We start from the raw sequence: 26,919 nt of genomic DNA, 5'->3' as shown, positions 1-26,919 counted from the left end.
GTTAGTCTGTATTATTATTTTTGGTGCTAGGTCAAATGTTCAAAAATACTAGCATCTGTCATCAAGTGTGCGTAAAATGCACAGCTATAAATAAAACTATTAAATATTATATGTTGATATATTTTTCTGCTCTAATTTGATTTTATTTTAGTAAATCAAGGTCAGGCCTAATCATACATATCAAATGGAAGAAATAGTGCATTTTAGGCACACTTGGGAGACAGATGCTAGTTTTGTAATTTTCTTTTGTTTACAATGTGCAAATTTTAGTTGGTGGCCAGAATTTTAAAGATCATGCAAAAATGAACAACTTTTGAATTCTAACCTCATTTAAATTGTGAAAGATGATATAAAGTTTTTTAAAACGAAGTGCAAAGTGTGCCTAAAAGGCGCACCTGGATACTGGAGGGTTAAGCATCTTTTTGTCATTTATGCAATAAAGTATATACCTTTTTTAAATTGCATTTAATTTTTTTTTTTGTATTTTCTAGACTTTTAGGTTGATATAGTTAGTTAAAGTCAAACAATAATAGGCAGATGAGATAGATGAAGTTGTGCTGAAAAAAAAAAGATTCCAAACATGGGTATAGTAAACATTTGTTTATATAGTACATAAAGGCAAAATCAAAAGTTCTGAAAAATGGCCAAAATAGGCTTAGACCACTGAGGGTTAATATTTGAATGTTTCTGCCAAGAGAAAGTGCATTGTACCAATTATTTTGTTTTATTTATTTATTTATTTTAAAATACAACATGGTTAAATTATTTCAGTGTGTGCATAAGTACTTTTTGAACATTTTCAGCACAAAAACAATAACACCGTGATAATAATGATAACCATGATAATTCTGGTCACATTAACCGTGATATGAAATTTTCATATCGTTACATCCCTACTTGGTAAATTCATCCCACGGGCCAGATTGGACCCCCTGGTAGGCTGGTTTTGGCCCACAAGCTGTATGTTTGACACCCCTGCTTTAGATATACTACAGTACATACTAAGAAAATATTTTATTGTTTGTTTTTTTTGGTTAAATGAAGTTTGATTATGTATCAGACATAAAAAAAAAAAAGGATGTTGAGAAGTACTCAAGTCAGTATTACTTATATTGTCTGTCAATTATTATTTTATGTTATTCACTTTCACAGCTGTTTTAAAATTCAGAGGTGGTCTTGGAGGAAGGGGGGGTGGGGGTGGGGTTCTGGGGATTTATCATCAAGGGAGACCCACACAATATTATCACTTCATGTCTAAAAATATATGTAATGTGTTAAAAAAAAAAAAAAAAAAAAAAAAAAAAAAGAGAGAGAGAAATTATGCTTTCTTAAACGTTCCCAAAATTTCTAAAGTTTTAGATTTTTAAACTACAAATTGTCTATTCTACTTAGTTACTTGGTTATATTACATTGCTGCTTAAAATTGAGTTTACTTTAATGTGAAATGCTGCTGCAAAATGGACAGTCTATCCTTGATTTGTATGACAATTTTGTGTTTTGTGCACAGTCAGAATTTAGTCTGATATGTGAATGATTTTGGAGTTACTTATGGGATCTGACAGGAATTTAGGGTAGGTTGAAGGATAGGGTAAGGGGGCAGACAGATTACAGACACTCCCATGGAATACTATAGACTTCAAAGACTGTTTCTCATGTAAAAAAAAAAAAAAGAGGGGGAAGAGGTGTATGTAGGGTATAAGTGTGTATATGTATGTGTGCGTGTAGACATGTATGCGTTTTAGCTTAAGCGCGTATGCATTTGTTACTGTAAACATATGAGTCGGTTTATATTTATATGTGTGAGTGTATATACAGATATTTTATTGTGAATATGGGCAAGTGTTTATTTTTATGAGTGGACATATATAGGGGTGAGGAAATATGTGCATAGATGGGTATGTCTTTTGTGTTTTGTGATATTTTGTAAAATCTCCTTCAATTAAATAAAGATTATAAAAAAAAAAAAAAGTAAGGAGGTGGGAGATGAGAGACTAAAATGAGTTTAACACCCTTGACTGTTAATATCTTCAGTGTAATTTTTGCACTTTCATCCCACAGGTCAGATTGGAACCTTTGGCGGGTTGGTTTTGTCCTGTGGGCTGTATGTTTGCCCCCCCCAATGTAGTTTCTAGCAGACTGTAACAACATGAGTACCGTCCACCTCACCTTCCTGTTTGACGCCTGCTGGAAAACTATGAAAGCCCCAGTTTTATCACTTATTTTCCTGTTTTGGGTTTTAATCAAAGGTCCAACATGGAAGATTCAGACATGATTTTGTACTCATATGTTTATTTTGAAGAAACTGATGGTGGCTGCCTTTATCTAACTCCATTTCTAGTCTGGACATTGTGCAGGACTTGTTTTTGCATAATAATCCCTTCACTCACTCATCAGCTATCGTTTCTCTCTTTTAACCACCAGAAAACTTAACAGTGTGCAAAACAAGCTAACGTCATCTTAGAAATTAAGTTGCAATTAAGAGCATTGTAAAGAGGAGTTGATAATATTATTTAGCAGAAATCTCTCCATATATTGTACAATTCTCTTGTTCTTCCATATCTGAACTATTGTGCAGCGATATGGGGTAACAATTATAAACCAAATATTGATTCTATATTCTTACTTCAAAACAAGGCAATTCGACTTGTCAATCAAGCACAGTACTTAGCTCCAACAAATCCCCTGTTTATCAAATTAAATGCTCTAAAACTACACGATCTTGTTGACCTTAATACTCTAACTATAATGTATAAAGCCCATGAACATATGCTCCCCTACAGTCTACAGGAAATGTTTGAGCCCAGGCAAAGGAATTATAATTTAAGGGGAACTGAAATCTACAAGAAAATTAAGTGTAGAATAAACATAAAAAGCAAGTGTATCTCTGTCAGAGGGGTACATCTGACTACATTTATCTACTACAATTTCTTGTAGTAGATAATTTTTTTCATCTAGTGGATAATTTTTTTAGGCTGTTCTCTTTTTTTTCTTGTAGTAGATCATTTTTTTCGTCTAGTGGATAATTTTTTGGCCTGTTGCACCTCTGGGCCACCGTATACATCTGTGGAATAATCTGGAGCAAAACTTAAAAATGTCTTCTTCAATTTGTGCATTTAAAAGTATGTATAAATCCACTATAATAACAAAATATAGAACATTATAGAAGTACGCACACAATAAGATATTATTGTAGTTAATTAGTTATTATAATAAGAAGATACTATCATATTTATTGATCATTGTATTTGGAGTAAATATTTCAAGTGCATATAAATATTATAGTTTATATTAAAAACGGTTGATTATGCAAATCTGATTGTGTGTAAGGTGACTAAAAAAAAGTGTATATGAATGGTTTTTATGGATGTTTTGTGGTATTGTAAAAAATATACAGAGGAAAATGTGTGTTAACAAAGCAAAGGAAGCGGATCTAGTTTGATTATTAGTTTGTAAAAAGGGGGTGGGACTCAATTAGTTATACTTCTTCCCACTCCTTTTCGAGCGCAGAAAAATTGTATTTATTTATTTTTTTGACCATGTTGTATGATTCTTTGTTATCTGATGATTCTATGCGCTCGAAATAAACTACTACTACTACTATTATCTTTTTGTTGTTGTTTTTTTGTTGTTGTGTTTTTTTGTTTTGTTTAGTTTTTTTCTCTTTTTGTGTTTCATAGGTTTGTTGGTTTGTTGTATAATTTGTTGTTTTATTGTATTGTGTCTGTGTGGTTCCTTATGTCTAAGTACATGTTTATGTAAATGTATAATTTAAAATAAAACTTAAAAAAAAAAAGAAAGAAATTGAGTCAATCCGTGTGAAATTACCACAGGCCTCATGACTGACCATAGAAAATAAAGTTATCAGTCCTCATAAACACCACAGAAAATGTTTATATGGGTTATATATTTTTGTTTTTGTGTTTCAGTACAAACATAGTGATGCAACATGGAAGAGTTTGTGGAGGTGACCGGCTCCCTTTGATATAAACAGTTTATTCTAATGTACTAAAAACACATTCTTATTTTCATGTGATTATACGCTAATTAAGACATCATTATTAATACTGTATCCCATTTCCGCAGTAAGCTCTTCTTACATCCCTATACATATTACATACTTGACATTTCACATCACCAGCGTAAATAAAAAAGCTCACTCAGTTTGGGAGAGTAGTTCTTGGGGTTGGCAGTGTAGGTGAAACAGGCCTCAACAGTCAAACTGAAGACAAAACACAAACAAGGCAATCAGGTTTTCCATAAAATAATGATTAACATCCACAAAGATGAACAAAAAAACAGAAGAAGACAGAGAAGGGCATATTTACCAAGAACTATTTCCACAGTTCTTCTTGGTGAGGTCGATGTCCTTGGGTGTGACCTTGATTTCTTTCTTGATGCTAATTACTGGGCGAGCTCTGGTAAAAACAGCATCCAGTGAGCGTCTTAATAACCATAACAACTAATAGATCAGATTAAAGTGTAAGTCACTCACCTGTAGACAAAGACAGAATCAGAAAGCGATCCGATAGCCAGATCTGGGTAGGAGTTCTTATCCAGATCCATGTTTGCAGCCAAAGAGTAGCCAAACATCTTTGTTCCTGCCTGAGCTGATAACACCTACAGAAGGACCAACACAGATTAGGTACGAAAAATAAACCCAGACAGGAGGGATATTCACTAAAGAGCTAACTTAATGATGAATACTGAAATAAAAGTCATTTGTTTGATTTGGCTATAATTATTGCTTCGGCCAATCTTACTACACATACAGAAAAATTTGTTAAGTTACTTTGAGGAACTGACATGGGACTTGGTGATCAGTAGGAAAAAAATAGGGTAAAGGGGTGGGAGTATATAAACTGTACTTCATTCCGCTTCTTTTCAGATGTTTTTTTTTCTCCTTGTTTTTTGGGTGGGATTTATATTCGATATTAAAAACTCCATCCATCCATCATCTGAACCCGCTTTGTCCCCACTTGGGTTACTGGAGCCTATCCCAGCTACCTATGGGTGAAGGTGGGGTACACCCTGGACATGTCACCAGTTCATCGCAAGGACGACAGAGACAAACAACCAGTCACTCTCACATTCACACCTATGGACCATTTAGATTAACTGATTAACCTATTACACAGGTGTCAAACATGCGGCCCGGGGGCCAAATCCGGCCCATCAAAGGGTCCAATCTGGCCCATAGGATGAATTTGTGAAATGCAAATATTACACTGAAGATATTAACAATCAGTGGTGTAAAAATCATTTTAATTCAAGTTCCACATACAGACCATTAAGATGTCAGTTGGGTCAGACCAGTAAAATATTATCACAATAACCTATAAATAATGACAACTGCAGATTTTTTTTTTTGTTTTAGTGTAAAAAAGTAAAATTACATGAAAATGTTTATATTGAAACCTCTTTAGTCCTATCAGCCCGCCCACAGGCCAAAAAAATTATATTAATATTCATCTACTATAAAAATATAATAAATCTGGACAATGGATGTTTTTTTCAATTTTTGCTCAAAGTTTAGACCCTAATGTTAATAAAAGTACATCAAAAGTGTATTTTAGTGCAAACTTTAATATTCAAACATGATTTTTAATCTTTGTGGGGTGAAATATACGCTATTAAAAATCTCCGACACGAACAATTAATTTATGCATATCATCGTCAATCCAGCCAAAAAAAACAGGCGAGGATAAAAAATTCTAATTTCTCTTTCAGTTTATCACAGTTTACTCAGGCATAGTAATAGATACAATATTTTAGACAATGGGAATAGATTCTGTGAGGTCTCTAAATGTCCATAGATACCAAGAACATCCATATGAACCTTATTATTGTGAAGTAATTCTTCATTTACTTTGGGTATGTCTTTTTAGGCGTTTTTCCCCTGAAAATATGGTCTGGGTTAAACAGGTTAACAAACTATCCTTTTACAAAAAATGTGAATAACCTGAATATGAACATCCTGAAATGTCTTAAGTGAAATAAATGCAATTTTACTGATATTCTGCCTGTTACTAAATGTTTTGTGTATTTGTAATTGCTATGTAAGTTGTAGTGCACATGTTTAAATTATAAATTGATAAAATGAGGCAGCATGTTGTTCAAATTGCACTTGTTTTTCTTCAGACATTTCAAGTTGTTCATGTTATTCAGATTTTTAAGGAAATGCTGTAGATGTAAACATTATCATATGTAATTTTTCTTTTTCAGTGTTCTTATTTTACTGGTCCGGCCCACTGGAAATCATATTGGCGTGAATTTGGCCCCTGAACTAAAATCAGTTTGACACCCCTAACCTACTATGTCTTTGGATGGTGGGAGGAAGCCGGAGAACCAGGAGAGAACCCACGCAGACATAGGGAGAACATGCAAACTCCACACAGAAAGGTCCCACCCACCAACTAGTGTTGGAATCGAACCCAGGACCTTCTTGCTGTGAGGCACGAGTTGCCCCCCCCCCCCAAAAAAAAGAGAATAAAATAAAGTTAAATAAAAATGTGGCCGACATGGTGGTGTAGTAGATAGCACTTGTGTTTCACAGCAAGAAGGTCCTGGGTTTGATTCCAACGCCTGTTGGTGGGTGGGACCTTTCTGTGTGGAGTTTGCATGTTCTCCCCGTGTCTGCGTGGGTTCTCTCCTTGTACTCCGACTTCCTCCCACCACCCAACGACATGCACTGGTAGGTTAATCGGTTAATAGGTGTGAATGTGAGAGTGATTGTTTGTCTATATATGTCAGCCCTGCAGTGAACTGGTGACATGTCCAGGGTGTACCCCGCCTTCCCCCATACGTAGCTGGGATAGGCTCTAGTGACCCCCGTGACCCTAGTGAGGATCAAGCGGGTTCAGAAAATGAATAAATGATCAATAAGAATCAGAACATGAACATCAGTGGAGGTGTCGCTAGAAAATAAGCAATTAATATGATCTGTTGGAATGCTTGTCAAGTAGAGTATTGCTGTTTTATCATGTACAAAAGTATACAAGTTCGACCTCTTGATAAGGAGCAAAATGTACAAAGAGCACCTGAATGCAACATGAAAAGTTTGGAACATATAGAATCTGTAGTAAGTAACAAATCAGACTTTTCCCTCCCACCATGACAGTTAAAACCCACTGTGGGATAATAAAATGAACTGTCTATAACCCTAGAGAGCCATGTATTTAAGTTATTATCCTCGTGTTCTGAGAAACATTTATTATCTATGTATCTATATTTATTTCTGTATGGATCTGAATTAAGTTCATTGTGACTTAATTTGCCAGAGACTCCACTCAAAGAGTACGATTTCTGCTACGGAAGCATGCATATTCATACGTTTGTCTTTAACCGATTTTATAAATGCTCAGAAATACGCTCCCACAACTGTCATTTTTGGGACTGGAATCATCACTGAAACTCAAACCACTGTTTTTCTAATGACAAGATGAGACAAACTATATATAAATGAATCAAACTCTTCATATTGAACCACCAGACCTGATGCGACTGACAACATTCTGAGACAGTCCAAACTTTTCAAGACTACAGTTACACTAAATATGATGCAATAGGCTCTGAGAATAATACCGACACTTCCTATCCAGCATGTTTCATCCACTGTTCTTGCTCCAAAAATACAATAAACACAAAGCGCTGATACCTGAGCAGGTTTTTTAGAGCGGAGACCTTTGTCTGACCCATGGTAGATGTAAACACTTCCCACACCGTTGTTTTCATACGGAGCTCCAACTGCAAAATCTGACCAAGAAAATGACAGCAGTGACTTACAGTTCAAGCATATTTACATACATATAAGTCCACTTTGTTATTTACAGTAAATATATGTGCCGTCTCACCTTGGTAACCATCCTGATTGACATCTCCAAGGCTTTCCACTGCCATGCCAAACATGGAGTCCTTCTGTCCATCTATTCTTTCAGGTTTGACTTTGGCCCATCTTCCAGCTTTGTTGACATAGACGTAAACAGCACCTCCGATCTCCCCATCCTTCTCGAAATACTGAGGCGCTCCAACCACTATATCCTGCCAACTAACAAACAGCAGAGTGTAGAAGTTTTTATAGGTATAGAGGGTATGCGCATGACGTCACCACTAGCGCAAGTCACCAGAAAGAGGGAGATGAGTGGCAGCGTTGGTTTCAATACCGTCTAAACTTAAGAAGAATATTTAATTAAAAAATGGGGAAGAGCTGTTGTACGATTGATTGTATGAACAGGCTTGAAAAGCAGTTGGAGCTGTTGTTTTACAGACACCGAAAGACAAAGAAAAGAGAAGTAGATGGATCCACAAATCCAGGAAACCAAACCTAGATCTGTGGATCCTGTTTGGTGTCAGCTAACATTAATTTATGCTGTATTTTTGGGTAAAATCATATCTTAAATGACATATTGTTTTGGCTAACATTACTTCTTAGTAAAGCTCTTGGTTTCATGACCAGATCTTTCATGGCTTTTGTCTTCATTTTGTGATTCTGAACCTTGTGCTCCTACATGATTAGTAAACTAACTTGAACTGAGGCTAACCTAGTTTTTCAAATACGGGAGAACTGGAGAATAAAGCTACAACGGCCACTTAGGTCCACATGAGAAAATAAAAACGATTGTTATTACGTGCATAAAGTCATAAAATATCCATATAAAACCCGTAATTTTATGATAAAGTCGAAAACAAAAAGAATCACAATGTTATGAGAATAAAGTCGTAGTTATAAAAAAACTCATAATGTAACAAAAATGTAATTTGTTTATGAGATTAAAGTCGTCATATTCCGACAATAAAGCCAAAATATTACAAGAATACAGTCGTATCCTGCTGGTCCACAGCAGTAGTATCTGTGTTGTATAAAGTACTTGATCTGAACTAGACTCAGTAAATCTCCTCAGTACCAGTAGATCATGCATATATTCACTGGGGTCAGTACATTGTCTACTGTAAATGCACTTTGGATCAGCTGGTTCTGGGCCCTAGTTTTGAACCCAGGTTGTCAGTAATGATGAAACCATGTATATTTGTTTCAGGTAAAAATAGTGATGATCCCCTCCACCCTGGATGTCAGGATACTCCATTTCTGTCCACATGTCAGTGTTCATGGACCACTTATTCTTTGGTAACTCGTACGGATCCATGTCCAGTCCAACTGTCCTTCAGTTAATTTCATATTTCACATTTTCCCGGTTTGGCTGTGTTTACTGCTATACTCCGTCATGTTGAGCAGGTTGGTTTTTGCCACTCGGTCTGATTTAGAGGGGCTTGGCCCGGGGAGGAAGTGACGTATATGCATACCCTCTATATCATTTGATCTTTGAAGAAGTTAATAATCAGAGTTTTAATCAAAGCACTACTTAACACATCAATATTAACTAATACAGAACCATCAACAGGAATATGTACATTTTTTTATGTTAATTTGCTCCACTCACCCATCTCCGTTCAGATCCAGTACAGCCACATCATAACCGAAGGATGAGGCCAATCCCTCCCCCTCCAGGGTGAACTCTTTCTCCATCTTTTTGCTGGAGTCTGGACCTGCCTTCAGTAGCAGCACTGCTCCGCTGTGGTTCGCCCTGGGAGCTCCTGCCACCACCGTCAGCTGGCCCTTCTTAGTCAGACTCATACCTGAGTCCAGAGAGAAGCCTTTGGGACATAGAGAGGGATCATCAGATGCTTATGTACATACTCAAAGGAGGGTCAGGAGCTTCAGTATGTGCATTTGTAGCAGTGAAGCAACCAAGGACATGATGAGGGCATGGGAAGGAATGGATGGAGAGTAAAAGAAAGCTCTTTGATATGTAAATACTATTTAATTTTGTAATTTTTATTTCTAATTATTTATGTAAATATTTATATAAAAATCTAATTTCTTTTTTTCTCTTGTATTTCATTTGTTTTGTTTTCATTGACTATCATGTAAACTGTTTACTGTAATAGCTGCAATGGCAACTAATAATAATAATAATAATAATAATAATAATAATAATAATAATAATAATAACTTTATTTATATAGCACCTTTAAAAACTAAGTTTACAAAGTGCTTTGACAGACAAAGCAAAAGTGTACAACAGCAGAACAAAAACATAGCAAATAACACAATAAAAGAGATAAGTACAGCAAACACGAAATCATGCCTAACTTTGAATGTATCATAGTGGAGAGGGCAGAAATAACAACATGATGCTGTCAAATGCTAAATGAAGGAGTGGAATAAAACAGCATCATGTATGTCAATATAAATGAATAACCAAAACAGGGTAAAATTAAATATTCAACATTAAAAACATTAAAAAGAGACAACATCACATGAAGGCAAGTCTATAAAAATGCCTTTTAAGACGTGATCTAAAAGATGACACTGAAATGACACTGAAATGATGTAAGCAGTTGGTTCAAGAAAGGAACAGGTATTATACGTTTTCTTCATCCTGTTCCTTTAATTATTTAGAATGGAATGAATAATTAAATTAAATTAAATTAAATTAAATTAAATTAAATTAAATTAAATTAAATTTCTCACTTGTTTGTGATTTTCCTACCTGGCTGTTCTCTGCACTTGCTTATTGTACGTTGTTGCTGTTAACTGTGAAATTTCCCCACAGTGGGGCAAATAAAGTCTTATCTTATCTTATCTTATCTTATCTTATCTTATCTTATCTTATCTTATCTTATCTTATCTTATCTTATCTTATCTTATGTCTTATTACCCAGGTAGCTGTTGGCTGGGACTGGGACGTCGTCAGGGTTCTTCTCTTTTTCATCTCCAAGCTCAAAAGGACCGTCATCATAGATGCCCATGTCTATTAAGGTGTTGTTGTTCTGTTCCAAGCGTACGATGCCTTTAGGAGGGAAGAGGAAGAATAAAGAGGAGAGGAAATGAGGGGAGGATAAACAAAAGGAGATTAAAGGAGACAAAAGGAAAGGAAACAAGAGAAGAAGAAAGGAAATGAAAGGAGAGAAGAGGAAATGAGAGGATAAGAAACAAAAGGAGAGGAAAGGAGAAACCAAGAGAGGAGACAAGAGAGGACAGTAAATTGAAGTGGCATGGAATAAAAACACGAAAAACCAAGAACCAAATTTTCCTAATTAGAAGAGTAATGTTTAACACATGACTGAAAAAAGCATCACTAGTGAATTCCTCAGAAATACGAATATCATAAATCACAGATTACACTTGTCAACTGAAGTCAGTTTCACTTTCATTGCTCAATATCATAAATCATACATTTGCCTCAGGGGGCTATTCAATCTGTTCAACCCAAAAATATCTCAGAAAAATGTTTTTAAGGGAAAAAACACAAACAAAACAGAGTCTTTTTTTTAAAGAAATGTGCACATATATGAACTCAAGAAAAAGTACACATGTCATTTTTCTTATTCTTTATTATGATATTCTTTGTCTTATCTATCTATAATAAAAAAACATGTCCTGCTTGACGTTAATACAGTAAATCATATTCATATTAATTAGTTTTAACATCTATGCTGCTGCTGTTTTTGCAATAATATTAATGTTGGACTGATACTGACCCAAATAGAAGGATTGGGTTTTGTTACAACTGGGCCAAAGTATTTAAAGTAGTTCTGTTCATTATTATTCTGTTAATGCATCAGTACTGTAGTCAGTACTGCAGTACACTTCATGCCGTTAAAATACTAACAATACAAGGCCAGCAGTTTTGAGTTATTGAGTTATAATAATAATAATAATAATAATAATAATAATAATAATAATAATAATAATAATAATAATAAAGTTTATTTATATAGCACTTTTCTCAGAAAGAATTCCCAAAGTGCTTTACAATAAAATCAGAAGTAAAATACACAGGCATATAAACATAAAAACAAATGGTCATAAATTATATTGTGACTGGAAACTGAAAAATGGAGTTGGTTTATTCATTCATTCATTCATTCATTTTCTGAACCCGCTTTATCCTCACTAGGGTCACGGGGGTCGCTTGGAGCCTATCCCAGCTACATAGGGGCGAAGGCGGGGTACACCCTGGACAAGTCGCCAGTTCATCGCAGGGCTGAACATATAGAGACAAACAATCACTCTCACATTCACACCTATGGGCAATTTAGATTAACCAATTAACCTATTAGTGCATGTTTTTGGACTGTGGGAGGAAGCCGGAGTACCCGGAGAGAACCCACGCAGACACGGGGAGAACATGCAAACTCCACACAGAAAGGTCCCACCCCTCGTCGACTGGTGTTGGAATCGAACCCAGGACCTTCTTGCTGTGAGGCACGTGTGCCTCACAGTGCCACTGCACCACCGTGTCACCCGGAGTTGGTTTATTCACATATAAACCTAATTTACTCTTGAACATGTAGGAGCCTGAGATTATGTGGTAATGAAGCACCTTAACCCTGTAAAGCCTGAACCATTAAATCATTGACAGAAAATTCCAGTTCTTTGAAACTGGAGCCTTTACTGGTCCTTTTGAGCAACCATCACTTTTTTTTCAAGTATCAGTTTCCATTTATGAGTTTAAATTTTGTATCATATTTGATACATCAGGTCTCAATGCTGAAATATTATTATTTTTGAACAAACAAAAACATAATATAACACAAACATGTCTAACAAATTCATAATTCGTAATTCCTCTTCAAAATTGGCAAAGTTCTGCCTCCTTCCTCATTAATGACAGTCTTATAGTGTCACTGCAAAGGCCTCTGGTGAATGAATTCCTCCCCCCTGGTGGATTATCTGTGTATTGCATGTATCTAATTGTATACATCAGGTTTTTCAAGAAAAAAAAAAAATCACACTGATCATGTAGAGCGCTTCAAAACTCATGTATCCTATAGGATACGTTCAGCATTATAGGCTTAAATGCTGAGATGGACCATATTTACACTGATTGACCTACATAAGAATGTATAATTGTATTCTTTAATGTCAAGGCACTGTTTGTTTGTCTGTTTTGTTCTTTGTTGAGGTTGTTTTATTTTTTTATACATTGCTGTCACTCTGGTTATTGACTTCATATCCTTTCACATATAAAGGTGTGTTGTACACATATAACCTGTGACTGAAAAAAAAACCTCAATAAAATAAGTTGGAAAAAAACAAAACAATGGAGTCTATTAATGAAAGAAAAAAGAGGAAATGTGTAGATTCAAAAACCCAAGCATCAGTATCAGGTCTGAGAATGTCAGATCATGCATTTCTAAGTATTGTACTAGATCACAGGTGTCAAACATGCGGCCCGGGGGCCAAATCCGGCCCGCCAAAGGGTTCAATCCGGCCCTTGGGATGAATTTGTGAAATGCAAAAATGACACTGAAGATATTAACAGTCATTCTAGGTCAATTCAATCATCATGGATCAGACCAGTAAAATGCTATCATAACAACCTATAAATAATGAAAACTGTAAATTTTTGTCATTGTTTTAGTGTAAAAAAAAAAAGTAAAATTACACAAAAATGTTTACATTTACAGACTAGCCTTTAATAAAAAAAAATGTGAATAACCTCTTAAGAGAAGTATGTGGAATTTTAATAATACTCTCCCTGTTATGTAATGTTTTGTGTATTTGTAGATCCACTATGATCTGTAAGCTGTAATTCACATGTATAAATGATAAACTAAGGCCTAATATTGTTAACATTGCACTTTTTTTACTAAGAATTTTCAGGTTGTTCATGTTATATTCAAGTACAATTTGTAGATGTAAACATTTTCATTACAGAATTTTACTTTTTTCATTCAAGTTATTATCCTATTTATATTATTTTACTGGTCCGGCCCTCTTTATATCATATTAGGCTGGATGTGGCCCCTGAACTAAAATGAGTTTGACACCCCTGTACTAGACGGTGCCCTGTTGCATGCATCCATCTGTCCCCCGTCCTCCTCTTACCTTTCCAGTTGTAAGCCCCAGGAGCTCCAAAGATGATGTAGTGGAAGTCCTTGTCAAATGCTGCAGCGACCCCCTGCTGACAGGAGCCAAACAGCTCATGGCCTCGGCGCCGGCCGTCACAAAAGTGCCAGTTACCGCCGTCTTCTCCCGACAGGGGATCGATCGTCAAATCCTGACTCAGGACGTAGCAACGGCCGATAATGTCACGTGATTCCGTGAGGGTATTTACGCCTGTCCTCCGCTGGTAACGATGGGCACAGGTCTAACATGGAGAAAGAAACACAGCAGAGGTGGTCTCATATGGAAAAGAAAAACTGAGATTTTGTTAGAATGAAGATGAAATAATGACAGCAGATTTAACATTAATACTCCACTTTAATTTAAGTTGCCCAAGAATTAGAAATAACTCAGCATATCAAAACAACAATTTGACATTTCATATTATGCTGTGTTAAAAAAAAAAAAACAGAATCAGAATCAGCTTTATTGGCCAAGTACGTGAGCACATACAAGGGTTTCGGTTTTTCTTTGCACACGTTTCAACATGAACCCAATCACACTTGAACATAATATAGACAAATATTCAACTAGAGACAAGGAACAATGAGATGAAATTTACAGTAGATTCCTAATAAGTACAGAGTGCAAATTGGAGTTTTATACAGTGAGTGGATATGTACAGGGATCTGGTCTAGTGAAATATATGTTTATGTATATATTATTTACAGTGGGTTTTATATTGTAGTACGTACAGAAAGTGCAAATTGGAGTCTTATACAGTGAGTGCATATGTACAGGGATCTGGTCTATTAAAAATATGTTTATGTATATGTTATTGTAGTGCAAATTGGTCAAAGTATTTAACATAGTGCAAATTAGAGTTTTTATACAGAGTCCAAAAAATAAGTTTGTGAGTAGGTGAATTGGAATCAGGGGGATACTGACACTGGATGGCTCGTAACAGATCACTTCATCAGCTGAAAAATCTATACCAATTTAGAAAATAATAATAATAATAATAATAATAATAATAATAATAATAATAATAATAATAATAATAATAATAATAATAACTAGAAGCACTCGGAGAGCGCAGAACTCCACCAAGGCAGATCAGTGGGCCCCCCCATGGGCCCCCCCACCCCCTACCCCCGATCACCACCAAAATTTAGCCATTTGTTCCTTGTGCCGGTATCAACATTTCCTGAAATTTTAATCCAAATCCGTCCATAACTTTTTGACTTATCTTGCACACAAACAAACAAACCAACACCGACAAAAACATAACCTCCTTGGCGGAGGTAATAATAATAATAATAATAATAATTATTATAATAATAATAATAAGAAGAAGAAGAATTATAACTAGAAAAGCACTCGGAGAGCACATACCTTCGCCACGGCAGATCAGTGCCCCCTCGATCACCACCAAAACTTAATCATTTGTTCCTTGTGCCAGTATCAACATTTCCTGATATTTTCATCCAAATCCGTCCATAACTTTTTGACTTATCTTGCACATGGACAGACAGACAGACAAACCAGCGCCGGCAAAAACATAACCTCCTTGGCGGAGGTAATAATAGTAATAATAATAATAATAATAATAATAATAATAATTGTTCTCCTTGGCCTTTTAACACTTATGCAATGTTGACACTTTGTTTCTGTTTTTATATTTTAACTTGTTTTATTTATCTATTTTTATTTGATTTTAATGTTTTTTAATGCTTTTATTAATTTTTATTGTGCTTTTAGTCTTTTGTACAGCACTTTGGTCCACTGTGGTTGTTTTAAAGTGATTTATAAATAAAGTTGGATTGAATTGGATAATCAGCTGCATCTGATTATTACTTTAGGCCAAAATTTAGAAGATCTGATGCATCTTTTAATCTTTGGATAGTGTCAAAATAAGCAATTTGTCAACACCATGATGTTGTCAGCCTTTGTAATTTTTAACATTTTTATACAAACCTCTTTAAAACTTGCATATCATTCTTTACTGACTATCGATACACAGGTTTCATGTTTACTTGCATCTATTAACCCTTTCATGCATAGTGGTCATTACAGTGGACAGTTCTTCTACTGCTGTTCTCTTGTATATTCATGGGTTTTGTTGTTTTAGTTCCATATCAGCCAACATAGAGGACAATTATGCATCATCCCATACATTGTAATTCATACCATTACTGTCATTTTGCTGTTCTTGATAAACCTGATCTGCACTCACATGTTTGAGTGTAAATCAATTGTTTGTTATTATTAACAGACTGTAATTGACCATTTTTCTTAAACAAAAGGGTTTTTTATGCATATGATCTCCATAAAGTGAATAATAACTAATATTAGAGTATGTTAAAATGTGACAAAACATCAGATTAGCAGCATTAAAAAAAATTGATTTCATACTTTTCACACAGTGTATCAGTAAATACATGTTTCTTTGGTTCAAAAATTAAGTGCATGATGTCAAGCTGAGTGGATATTTTTGCAACTCCATGAAAAATAGGTTCATAAAAATTTTTTCGATCGCATTGTTTTTTTCAGGCCTAAAGAGGAATAAAAACACTCAGGAAAAATAACTTGATTTGGGTCAAAAAACGGTATGCAAAATCTCTCTGAAGGGACATTTTAGAGACAATTTGACCCACATGTTTACTTTTAAATTCCTTTTTGTTTTAGTTGGACCATAACAGATTATCCAAAATAAGGAGCTACTTTATATTGAAATAAATGTTGGAATGGCAACCAATTAACCCTTTCATGCATAGTGGTCACTACAGTGGACAGTTACTCCACAGCTGTTCTCTTGTATATTCATGGGTTTTGTTGTTTTAGTTCCATATCAACCAACACAGTGGACACTTATGCATCATCTCATAAACTGCAATTCATACCATTATTGTAACTTTGCTGTTCTTGGTTGGTTCTTGAGTGGAAATCAATTGTTAATATTTATTTTTTGCATATTATCTCCATGAAGTGAGTAATAACTAGTATTAGAATATGTTAAAATGTGAGAAAACATCAGATTAGCTGCATTAAACATGGTTTCATTTCACTGTTTTCATATCACTTTATGATATTGGCTTTTAAATACATGTTTCTTTGCTTCAAGAATAAAATTCATGGTGTAGCTGAGTGGACATTTTTGTAACTCCATGAAAAACAGGTTGATTTAAAAAAAAAAAAAAAAAAAAAAAAAAAATTCAATCACATTGGGTTTTTTTTCATGCCTAAAGAGGAATAAAAACACTCAGGAAAAAAAATCTTGATTAAGGTTCTCATAATTCATGCATGAAAGGGTTAATATAATTTCTATGAACACATAAACCTGTAATAATGACAGTCTTACCACTATCTTTCCTCCTGGCCCCTGACTGTTGACGCTCACTCCCATCCATTGGTTTTCTTTGCTTTCCTTATTTTGATCCTCTACACATACAAACAAGACAGAAATATGCACAGACAGGATATTGTGACTGAATTCTTAAATAAAAAGCCAAGAAGCAGAAGACAAATATGTGGAGAATGCGGAGGTCTGTGTAGGTATCTCACCCTCGTTGTCAAAATCAATTCTGGTGCAACCCCCAGAGGTAGAGCCCACATCACAGGTGAAAAGTCCCCCCGTCACTTTAGCTTTCTGGTCACTTAAGGCCCTTGCTCTCGGGGCGCCGACCAGCAGCCTGCAACACACACACATGAATATAGAAAGCTGAAAACCAAGCATACAATCATTGTGAAAGAACATTCCTGTGACATCCAGGGCTGCAGATGGGCCGCATTCTGGCAGAATTTCCACTCGCACATTATACTTTGTCACACAGCAGCCATATTCACACAGTCACAATCATACAGAGGACACCAAACTGATGTTCCGTGTCCTCACAGGCCATTAGAGTCAAAGACTTCTTTCTACTGTGTGCTCTGGATGACTGAACCAGGCTTTCTATCTCTGCACACACACACACACACACACACACACACACACACAGGCTGCCTTTGTGAATGAAGGACAAGGTCAAAAACTGACACACCCAAGTCTTGCAATAGGCATTCAGCTCCCAGTGTTTCCTACAATGTAAATCAGGGGTGTCAAACTCATTTTAGTTCAGGGGCCATATTCAGCTAAATCTGATCTGCAGTGGGCCGGACCAGAAAAATAATAACATAATAACTTATAAATAATGACAACTCCAAATTTTTGTCTTTGTTTTAGTGTAAAAAAAAACAACATTAAATTATGAAAATACTTACTTTTATAAACTATCAAAAAAAAAAAAAAAAAACTGAAAAAAATGAAATTTAAATTAAAAAAACATAAGAAAATTTAGTGCAATTTTAGCAATATTATGCCTCCACTTCTCATATGTCCATGTGCATTATGGATCGGATGTACAAAGACACTAAACGCCTGAGGAACAGGCAGAAAAGAGTTCAAATTGGGCTGAATTTTCTTTAGACATTTCAGGTTGTTCGTATTTGTTCAGGTTATTCACATTTTATTGTTACAGGATAGTTTGGAAATGTAAATATTTTTATAATTGAATGCTATTTTTTTTACACTAAAACAAAAAAAAAATTAAGTTGTTAATTCTAGATTTTTTTTTGGCTTAACTCAAGATTTTTTTTACTTAATTGAAGTTTTCTTTTCTTTTTTTTTGCTTAATTCAAGATTTTTTTACTTAATTGAAGATTTTTTTTGTCTTAATTCAAGATTTTTTTTAACTCAATTGAAGAATTTTTTTGGCCTAATTCGAGATTTTTTTTTTACTTATTGAAGATTTTTTTTTTGGCTTAATTCAAGATTTTTTTTTAACTCAATTGAAGATTCTTTTTGGCTTAATTCAAGTTTTTTTTTTTTTACTTATTGAGGATTTATTTTTTTTTGCTTAATTCAAGATTTTTTTTTTAGCTAAATTGAAGATTTTTTTTGGCTTAATTCAAGTTGTTTTTTTTTTCTTAGATGAATATTTTTCTTGGGCTTAATTCAAGATTTTTTGCTAAATTTGAGATTTTTGGGGGGGGGGGGCTTTATTCAAGATTTTTTTTTACTTAATTGAATTTTTTTTTTTTTTGGCTTAATTGAAGATTTTCTTCACTTAATTGAGGATTTTTTTTTTTTTGGCTTAACTCAAGACTTTTTCCTTAATTCAAGCAAATTTTTTTTTTTTTTTTGCTTAATTCAATTCAAGACTGTGGAATTTTTGCACTTGGTGAAAACATCCCGGGGGCTGAACAGGACCCTTTGGTGGGCCACATTTGGCCCCCAGGCTGCATGTTTGACACCCCAGATGTAAATCAAGACAGTCAAGAATGTCATCCTTTAAGCTGAAGCAGCCACAGACTGCAGTCAATCAACCCTGTCAGCAGAATAAAATGATGCTTTGTGTGTTTCAGCAAACCACAGATAACATATATCTTCACTGTCATTTTGTGTTGATGTCATGCTTTTATTTTACTTTTCTGACTTAACTGAATCAGCAGGAGGTGGTTGTGTATAGGATTTTGCCATCAGAGGGCAGAGTGTGCAGGTTTTGGTAACAAAAGCACATTGATGAAGGTTAGGAAACAGCTGTACATGAGTCACATCGTTTAAGATTTTTCCAAAATTGAACTACCACTGGTATTCTGTTACCTTATCCCTGTGATAGATAGATAGATAGATAGATAGATAGATAGATAGATAGATAGATAGATAGATAGATAGATAGATAGATAGATAGATAGATAGATAGATAGATAGATAGATAGATAGATAGATAGATAGATAGATAGATAGATAGATAGATAGATACATACATACATACATACATACATACATACATACATACATACATACATACATACATACATACATACATACATACATACATACATACATACATACATACATACATACAGGGTGGGGAAGCAAAATTTACAATGAACATTTAGTTGTTTTTTCTCCGCAGGCACTACGTCAGATGTCTTGAAACCAAACATATATTGATGTCATAATCATACCTAACACTATTATCCATACCTTTTCAGAAACTTTTGCCCATATGAGTAATCAGGAAAGCAAACGTCAAAGAGTGTGTGATTTGCTGAATGCACTCGTCACACCAAAGGAGATTTCAAAAATAGTTGCAGTGTCCATAAAGACTGTTTATAATGTAAAGAAGAGAATGACTATGAGCAAAACTATTAGGAGAAAGTCTGGAAGATACTATTAAAGAAGAATGGGAGAAGTTGTCACCCGAATATTTGAGGAACACTTGCGCAAGTTTCAGGAAGCGTGTGAAGGCAGTTATTGAGAAAGAAGGAGGACACATAGAATAAAAACATTTTCTATTATGTCAATTTTCTTGTGGCAAATAAATTCTCATGACTTTCAATAAACTAATTGGTCATACACTGTCTTTCAATCCCTGCCTCAAAATATTGTAAATTTTGCTTCCCCACCCTGTACATACATACATCCTACTGCAGTGGTTTCCAACCTTTTTTGAGTCGTAACCCCATTTTAACATCACAAATTTCTGCCGACCCCAGACATTCAAAACATTTTTCTGCTAAAATTGATCTGTTTTTAATCATATAATAGTTTGCTATACTACGTTGCAAATAAACGTTAATTTTAGACGACATTTAGACTATATAATGTGTATTATTATGGACGAAGGCAGAAAAGCCAGGTGTAGATTACTGCACAAAGTGAGAATTTGATTTTCCTTGGTCAGGATATGTACAGTCAGTCCAGCTTGGATTTACAAGGCTGACAATTAATACTGAACAAACACTCAACTCAACTCAAACTATGAGCACGCAGTCACATGATTAGGTCAATCATCATATGCCTCTCTCAGATATATCCTGCATTTTATTTGAACTTGATTTTTACTAGGAAAAGTGTGTGGTGTTTTAATTATGATGAAATATATATTGAATAATTAAAAATATTTTTCTTTTTTTTTTTTTTTTTTAATCAATTACTAGAAATTTCAGGCGACCCCATTTGAATTCCAGACCCAAGGTTGAAAAACACTGTCATACTGTAAAAAGACAAATTAGATATGACTATAACTTCTGGGAGGTGGTTGAAAGCTGCCATGAGTGTTACTGATGTACATTTATGTGGTAGAAAAGTGAAGCTTATTTCAGGTGCCCAAATTATTGATTCATCTATTAGTCAAAACAGTAAGCAATGTCTTCATCTTTTTAAGAGTCAACTACTTTTAATTTAGGGTGGGAGTGGAAGAAGATTTATGTTTTACTCCATAAAGACGTGCAGCTAATGTTTGTGACTGATTCTTACTAAGTGCTGCATCTTTCCTTTAGTTTCTGCGTGGAGCAACCGACAAATCAGAGCAGATGTGGGCAATAATGCAAAGGGAAGTATGGCACTATTTTATTCAAGTGGACAACAGTATTTTTATTTACAAACTTTCTACAAGAAATATGTTAAAGGAGTGATATTTTGCATTTTTAAATGGAATTATGCATTTTAAAACATTTCCCTGTGGTCTTATTAAACTATAAATGCTATACTTGGGTCTGAATTCTTCATTAATTCAACTCCACAGGCTCATCTTCAACTCTATTTAGAACAACTCTTTTTGAGTAATGACACCAGAAAGACATGACCCCCCCCCCTCCAGGATGTTGACTGTGCAGCTCTGTCCCGTTCAGCCACTTGTGTTTGTTAATACAACCAAACAACTGAACATTTTAGGTAATCGGCTCAAAGTTTGGACATATTTTCAGTATGGACTACAACCGCTGGTGCTGATAAACAATTATGGTGTACTCAGAGAAATGTTCGTCGGAAGTCTTGACTTTATATGTGCAAATGTCGTGACGTAACTAGTTATAAAACGTAACAAATTAAGAAGGAATTGAAACAGGTTGTAGAAACCCACTCCATTTTTGCCAGAATGAATATAAAGATAACTTTGCACCACCTGGAGGGTTCAAATTCAAACTTTTTGAACTGTTAGGGTCCAAATACATAAATAAATGAACCAAAGACTAATAAAAGTGGGTTAGCAAAATATGACCCCTTTAAGTAAAGAAGTAAAAAGTATACTTCAGCTCACTTTTTTTTATTATTATTTTGGTGTGGGTGGAGGGCATCTGTTACCACTGGCGTCATAACTAGTCAGCTTGATTGCTGAGGGCTTGATTCTTCACCTTCACAAAGACATTTAGATGCCCATCCCTAGTTGCCATTATGTGTATCCATTGTCTGTTGATGCATACAATGGCAATGTTCATTCTGTCTCTCTTTCTCTCTCTGCATGAGATTCACTTTTTGTCAGCCCTGCAACTTATGTTATGCACCATAAATGGAGATTAACCCTTTCATGCACAGTGGTCACTACAGTGGACAGTTATTCTCCAGCTGTTCTCTAGTATATTCATGGGTTTTGTTGGTTTAGTTCCATATCAACCGACACAGTGGACACTTAAATGCATCATCCCACACACTGACATTCAGACCATTACTGTCACTTTGCTGTTCTTGATAAAACTGATCTGCACTAACATGTTTGAGTGTAAACCACTTGTTAATGTTAGACACAAAGGTTTTTTTGCATGTTATCTCCATGAAATGAGTAATAATTAGCATAAGAACATGTTAAAATGTGAGAAAACATCAGATTAGCAGCATTAAAAATGTTTTTATTTAATTGTTTTCATATCACTTTCTTACAGAAGAGGATTAGGGCCACTGGAAAATAAAAAAAGATGTAATATATATACACTAGTCAACATTTGCTAGGGATCAGGACTATAACTTTGCTATATTCGGGGGTGTAATTCTGGAAACTTGAAAATTTACTTTCCCAGTGGAGTACAGCCTGCGGATGTGGATGGTGGCCACACACATTATTGACATCACACCGTATGTGGTTCAGAACATTCTGAGTGGTTTCAGTGAAAACAAAATTGGAAGAGTAATTGTTGTGAACTCTAATTTCTAGGGTTGTATCACCCTTTTGCCCGAAAGTGCAATAAAAATTTAGTTGTTTTTTTTTACCTTTTAGTCCATTTTTCTTTACATGACTAGCCAAAGTACACACATAATATATGAAGTCACCCAAAATATTATACAACATCAATTATTGTGCAAATATAAAACTGATCCCTAGCAAATGTTGACTAGTATATTTTTTTTATCATTCTGAGAAAAAAGCCAGAATTCTGACTTTAAACTCTGAATTCTGACTTTTTTTTTTTTTTTCCAGAATTCTAACTTTAATCTCAGAATTCTGACTTTAAACTCAGATTTCTGACGTTAATCTCAGAATTCTAACTTTTTTCTAAGAATTCTGACTTTAAACTCAGAATTCTGACTTAAACTCAGAATTCTAACTTTTTTTTCTCATAATAATAATAAGAAGAAGAAATACATATTGGACCCTAGTTTATTGTATTTTTTTTCAGTGGCCCTAATTCTTTTCCTTACTTTCTGATATTGGGTTGTAAACACACGTTTCTTTACTTCAAAAATTAAATCCATGGACATTTTTGTAACTCCATGAAAAAAAAAATCAATCACATTGTTTTTTTCATGCCTAAAGGGGAATAAAAACACTCAAGAAAAAAAAATCTTGCCTAAGGTTCTCATAAGTCATGCATGAAAGGGTTAAGCAAATCCACAGACAGACACCTCCAAACTGAGGAGATGAGGGTAAATGTGATGAACGCTAAGTGCATGTGAAAGAATGTCTGTAGCTTTAACTTCTGAAATCACAGTATGCAAGAACTGTTTTTTTGCCATAAAGTTTCCCATCCGTAATCTTGTAACACTGCCATTAAGAAACGGATTTGTGTATGTTTACCAGGAGACACTGAGAAAATGTACACATAGTAATTTCTCTCCAATAAACTGCACTTGGATGAGCATCAGAATAGAAACACACTCCTCTATGACGGACAAGTGTGCACTCTTTATCCCAGTTTTAACTACTGGATTGGTTTGGTCTTGATTCAGAAACCAGAGCACTGTAATTTGTTTGGTTATCCCACACGTCAAAGCATCCAATCCAGTTTGTTTAAGCTACAGGAGAAACTAAACTTGACATTTGATACTGTAGTAAACTTTCTCCACCACTACATGCACTACTGTACAGAGCTAAAAACAAAATCTCACACTCTGAAAAATGATAGTGCTTGTGTGTGTGTGTTTTGGTCAAATATGAGTCTCCTATGAATGAGTCATCACTTCAGAACAGGTTTAATGACTATTAGTGGGTCCCTGGTGATCACATCTCCGATTACATTACCCTTAGAGACACAGGAAGTCAGGAGAATGGACGGAAAAAGCTCTGCCAAGACACACTGAACTCTGGGAAAAGGGGTCAGTGGGTCTGGAGTCTCCCTCTCTTGAGGAAAGAATAGATCTAGTGTAGTTCCTTCTTTTACACAATCACACTTTTATTCTCATTCAGCAGTTTTGATGGTGTTCAGGTGTTAATGAATAATACAAAAAGGAAAATGTATCTTATCTCATATAACTGCATATGTGAAATAACTTACTGAATAATAATTTATATAAAAGAACGTTAATGTTGGTATTAAAGATATGATTATGTGGCATTTTCGTATTAAAGCTTATAAAAATTGACTGGGCCTGTATTTTATCATAATGCACTGTGGAAAAAAAACCCCAAAAAAACAGTGATATTCCGGCAGCAGGGGTGCTGAAAAAATTATGGAAAATAACGGAAAATAACCACCTCATAAAAATACGGTAATTTTCCATAATTAAAATACAGTTTTTTGCCCTAACTTTACGTGAGATTTTGCATATTTTTTGACTTTTTAAATGTTTAATAAAGAATATTTACATGTATTAAAACAATCAAATTACCTATAAATATATATATATATATATATATATATATATATATATATATATATATATATAAGTAATTTTCAGTGAGACTAAATTGTACAATCCACTGATAAAAACTGTATTTGGACAGTTTATCAGGGCTTATACATGTTATACATTCACAAAAACACATTTATTCAACATTTTTGTTGTGAAACCTCCTGTAATTACACAAGATATTTGTCAATTAACAAACAAGTCTTGTTAAACTTACCAAACAAATACTTCTTTTACGGTTAATTGTAAGTAATTTTATCTCGTTTTATTATTTTTTTACAGTATTAAACTTTAAATTAACAGTTTAATCTCATACATAGAAAAGAAATATTTGTGAAATTATGATACATTTGCAAATGTATTTTAACTGTATTTTTCTGTGAAAAAAGAAAAAATTTTAAAAATGGAAATTTTTTGGTTATTCAGTTACAGTTTTTTCGTGTTATTTTACATTTGATGTGTAAAAATCACAGTCTATTTTTGTCATTTCATTGATATTTTCCTGTATCTTAAAAATACAGGAAAAATCTGTTAAAATAAACAGTGAAAATTTTGTTAAATTACAGATTTTTTTTTAGTGTGGTTAGTTGTTTACTTAAGTTAACGTTTAATGTTACTCATGACTATTTGAGTAAAATTACATTACATGAAGGGAATGTAGTTCACTAAAAGTAAAACTTTCCCATGATCCTATGCTTCTATTACTATTGTCATTTACTACTGCATCTTTTATCATCAGGTTGACTGAGACGCCCCCTAGTATCAGAAATTACTAATAAATACACTGGCTGATATCATGTTTGTTTCAGCAAATACGATGACATTCACTGAAGGTAATAGTGTATCAGATATGTTTTTATTAAAGGGTGTTTGTATGAAAAAGATCCAGTTATTTTGCAGTAATGAACATATCTTTCTTTTTCTGGCAAAACATGGAGACTAAATAATAAGATAAACCAGTGGTTCCCAACCTTTTTTGGCTCGTGACCTAATTGTAACATCACAAATTTCTGCCGACCCCAGACATTCAAAACAGAGACTTTTTTTTTTTTTTGCTAAAATTAATTAGTTTTTGATCATGTAATAGTTTGCTATACTATGTTGCAAATAAACATTAATTTTAGACAACATTTAGGCTATATAATGTATATTATTATGGACAGAGGTAGAAAAGCCAGGTGTAGATTACTGCACAAAGTGAGAATTTGATTTTCCTTGGTCAATATATGTACAGTCAGTCCAGCTTGGATTTACAAGGCTGTAAATCCAATTACAATTACAATTACAATTAATACTGAACAAACAATAACTCAAACTATGAATTATGAAAGAGCTGCAGCATCTGAAACTGACCACAATGAACATTTGAAAGATAAACAGTACCACAGTGCTTCCGTTTCAGCTTCAGAGTTTGTCATGTCTTTATATATTGTGATTGTCTCTCTTACCTCACCATATATTCTTTATTTGTAAGTTGTTGTTTTGGTTTTTTTTATCAATTACTAGAAATTCCAGGTGACCCCACGTGTGGTCCTGACCCCAAGGTTGAAAAACACTGAGATAAACTAAAGAAAGGAAAAAAAATCAGTGGCAGCTATGAGCGAAATGTTATTATACATATCGCTATGAGCCTAGACTTTCACGTTCAATGCATCATATATAATAATTATGAACATGAAACGTTATCTGTATGGTTACCACCCATTATTTTCTGTGTCTTTGAAGGGTGACGTGTTAACATGATGTGTCAGCAGCTAGTAGTGTGATAACGCTGACCCTCTGGCCCAGTGACAGAGACCCAGCTGTTTATCTAATCATTTACCACCAGCAGAGGAAGCTCCAACACACAGGCTTAGTCTACAGGAAGCACCAAGACAAACACAGAGCGTGGATGTGTGTGGATGCTGGTTCGACGTGACAGACACACACACATACAGGCCGAGGAATCCGACACACGATCCGACTCTTTCTGTGGAAATCAACACACCGATCAGGACGGGATGACCAGTAGGATAATCCCATTCAGAGAAGTGTGTTGTTTTCATAGCAATGGACCGCCTGCCTGTTTGGGCACAGCCTGTTGCTTGGCAACAGCCAGTAGATTCAAGATTCAAGAAGTTTATTGTCATATACACAGCAGTAC

The 26,919-nt window shown here is 34.6% G+C and overlaps 1 protein-coding gene across 2 annotated transcripts in view; it reads right to left on the bottom strand.

Annotated features, from left to right (window-relative positions):
• LOC115437589 (integrin alpha-6-like) overlaps positions 1-26,919 on the bottom strand; it is a 56,378-nt gene that overhangs the window by 14,759 nt on the left and 14,700 nt on the right. For both annotated transcript variants that reach the window (XM_030160868.1, XM_030160869.1), the window contains exons 2-11: positions 17,453-17,580; positions 17,250-17,329; positions 13,892-14,153; positions 10,716-10,847; positions 9,435-9,648; positions 7,851-8,044; positions 7,655-7,752; positions 4,493-4,617; positions 4,326-4,415; positions 4,158-4,219 (exon numbers count right to left, since the gene is read on the bottom strand). In XM_030160868.1, coding sequence (XP_030016728.1) covers positions 4,158-4,219; positions 4,326-4,415; positions 4,493-4,617; positions 7,655-7,752; positions 7,851-8,044; positions 9,435-9,648; positions 10,716-10,847; positions 13,892-14,153; positions 17,250-17,329; positions 17,453-17,580 — 1,385 coding nt within the window. The remainder of the gene's footprint in view (positions 1-4,157; positions 4,220-4,325; positions 4,416-4,492; positions 4,618-7,654; positions 7,753-7,850; positions 8,045-9,434; positions 9,649-10,715; positions 10,848-13,891; positions 14,154-17,249; positions 17,330-17,452; positions 17,581-26,919) is intronic.

This window comes from Sphaeramia orbicularis, chromosome 17, assembly GCF_902148855.1.
Source record: "Sphaeramia orbicularis chromosome 17, fSphaOr1.1, whole genome shotgun sequence".
Taxonomy (NCBI): domain Eukaryota; kingdom Metazoa; phylum Chordata; class Actinopteri; order Kurtiformes; family Apogonidae; genus Sphaeramia; species Sphaeramia orbicularis.
This window is presented reverse-complemented; position numbering and strand designations above follow the sequence as displayed.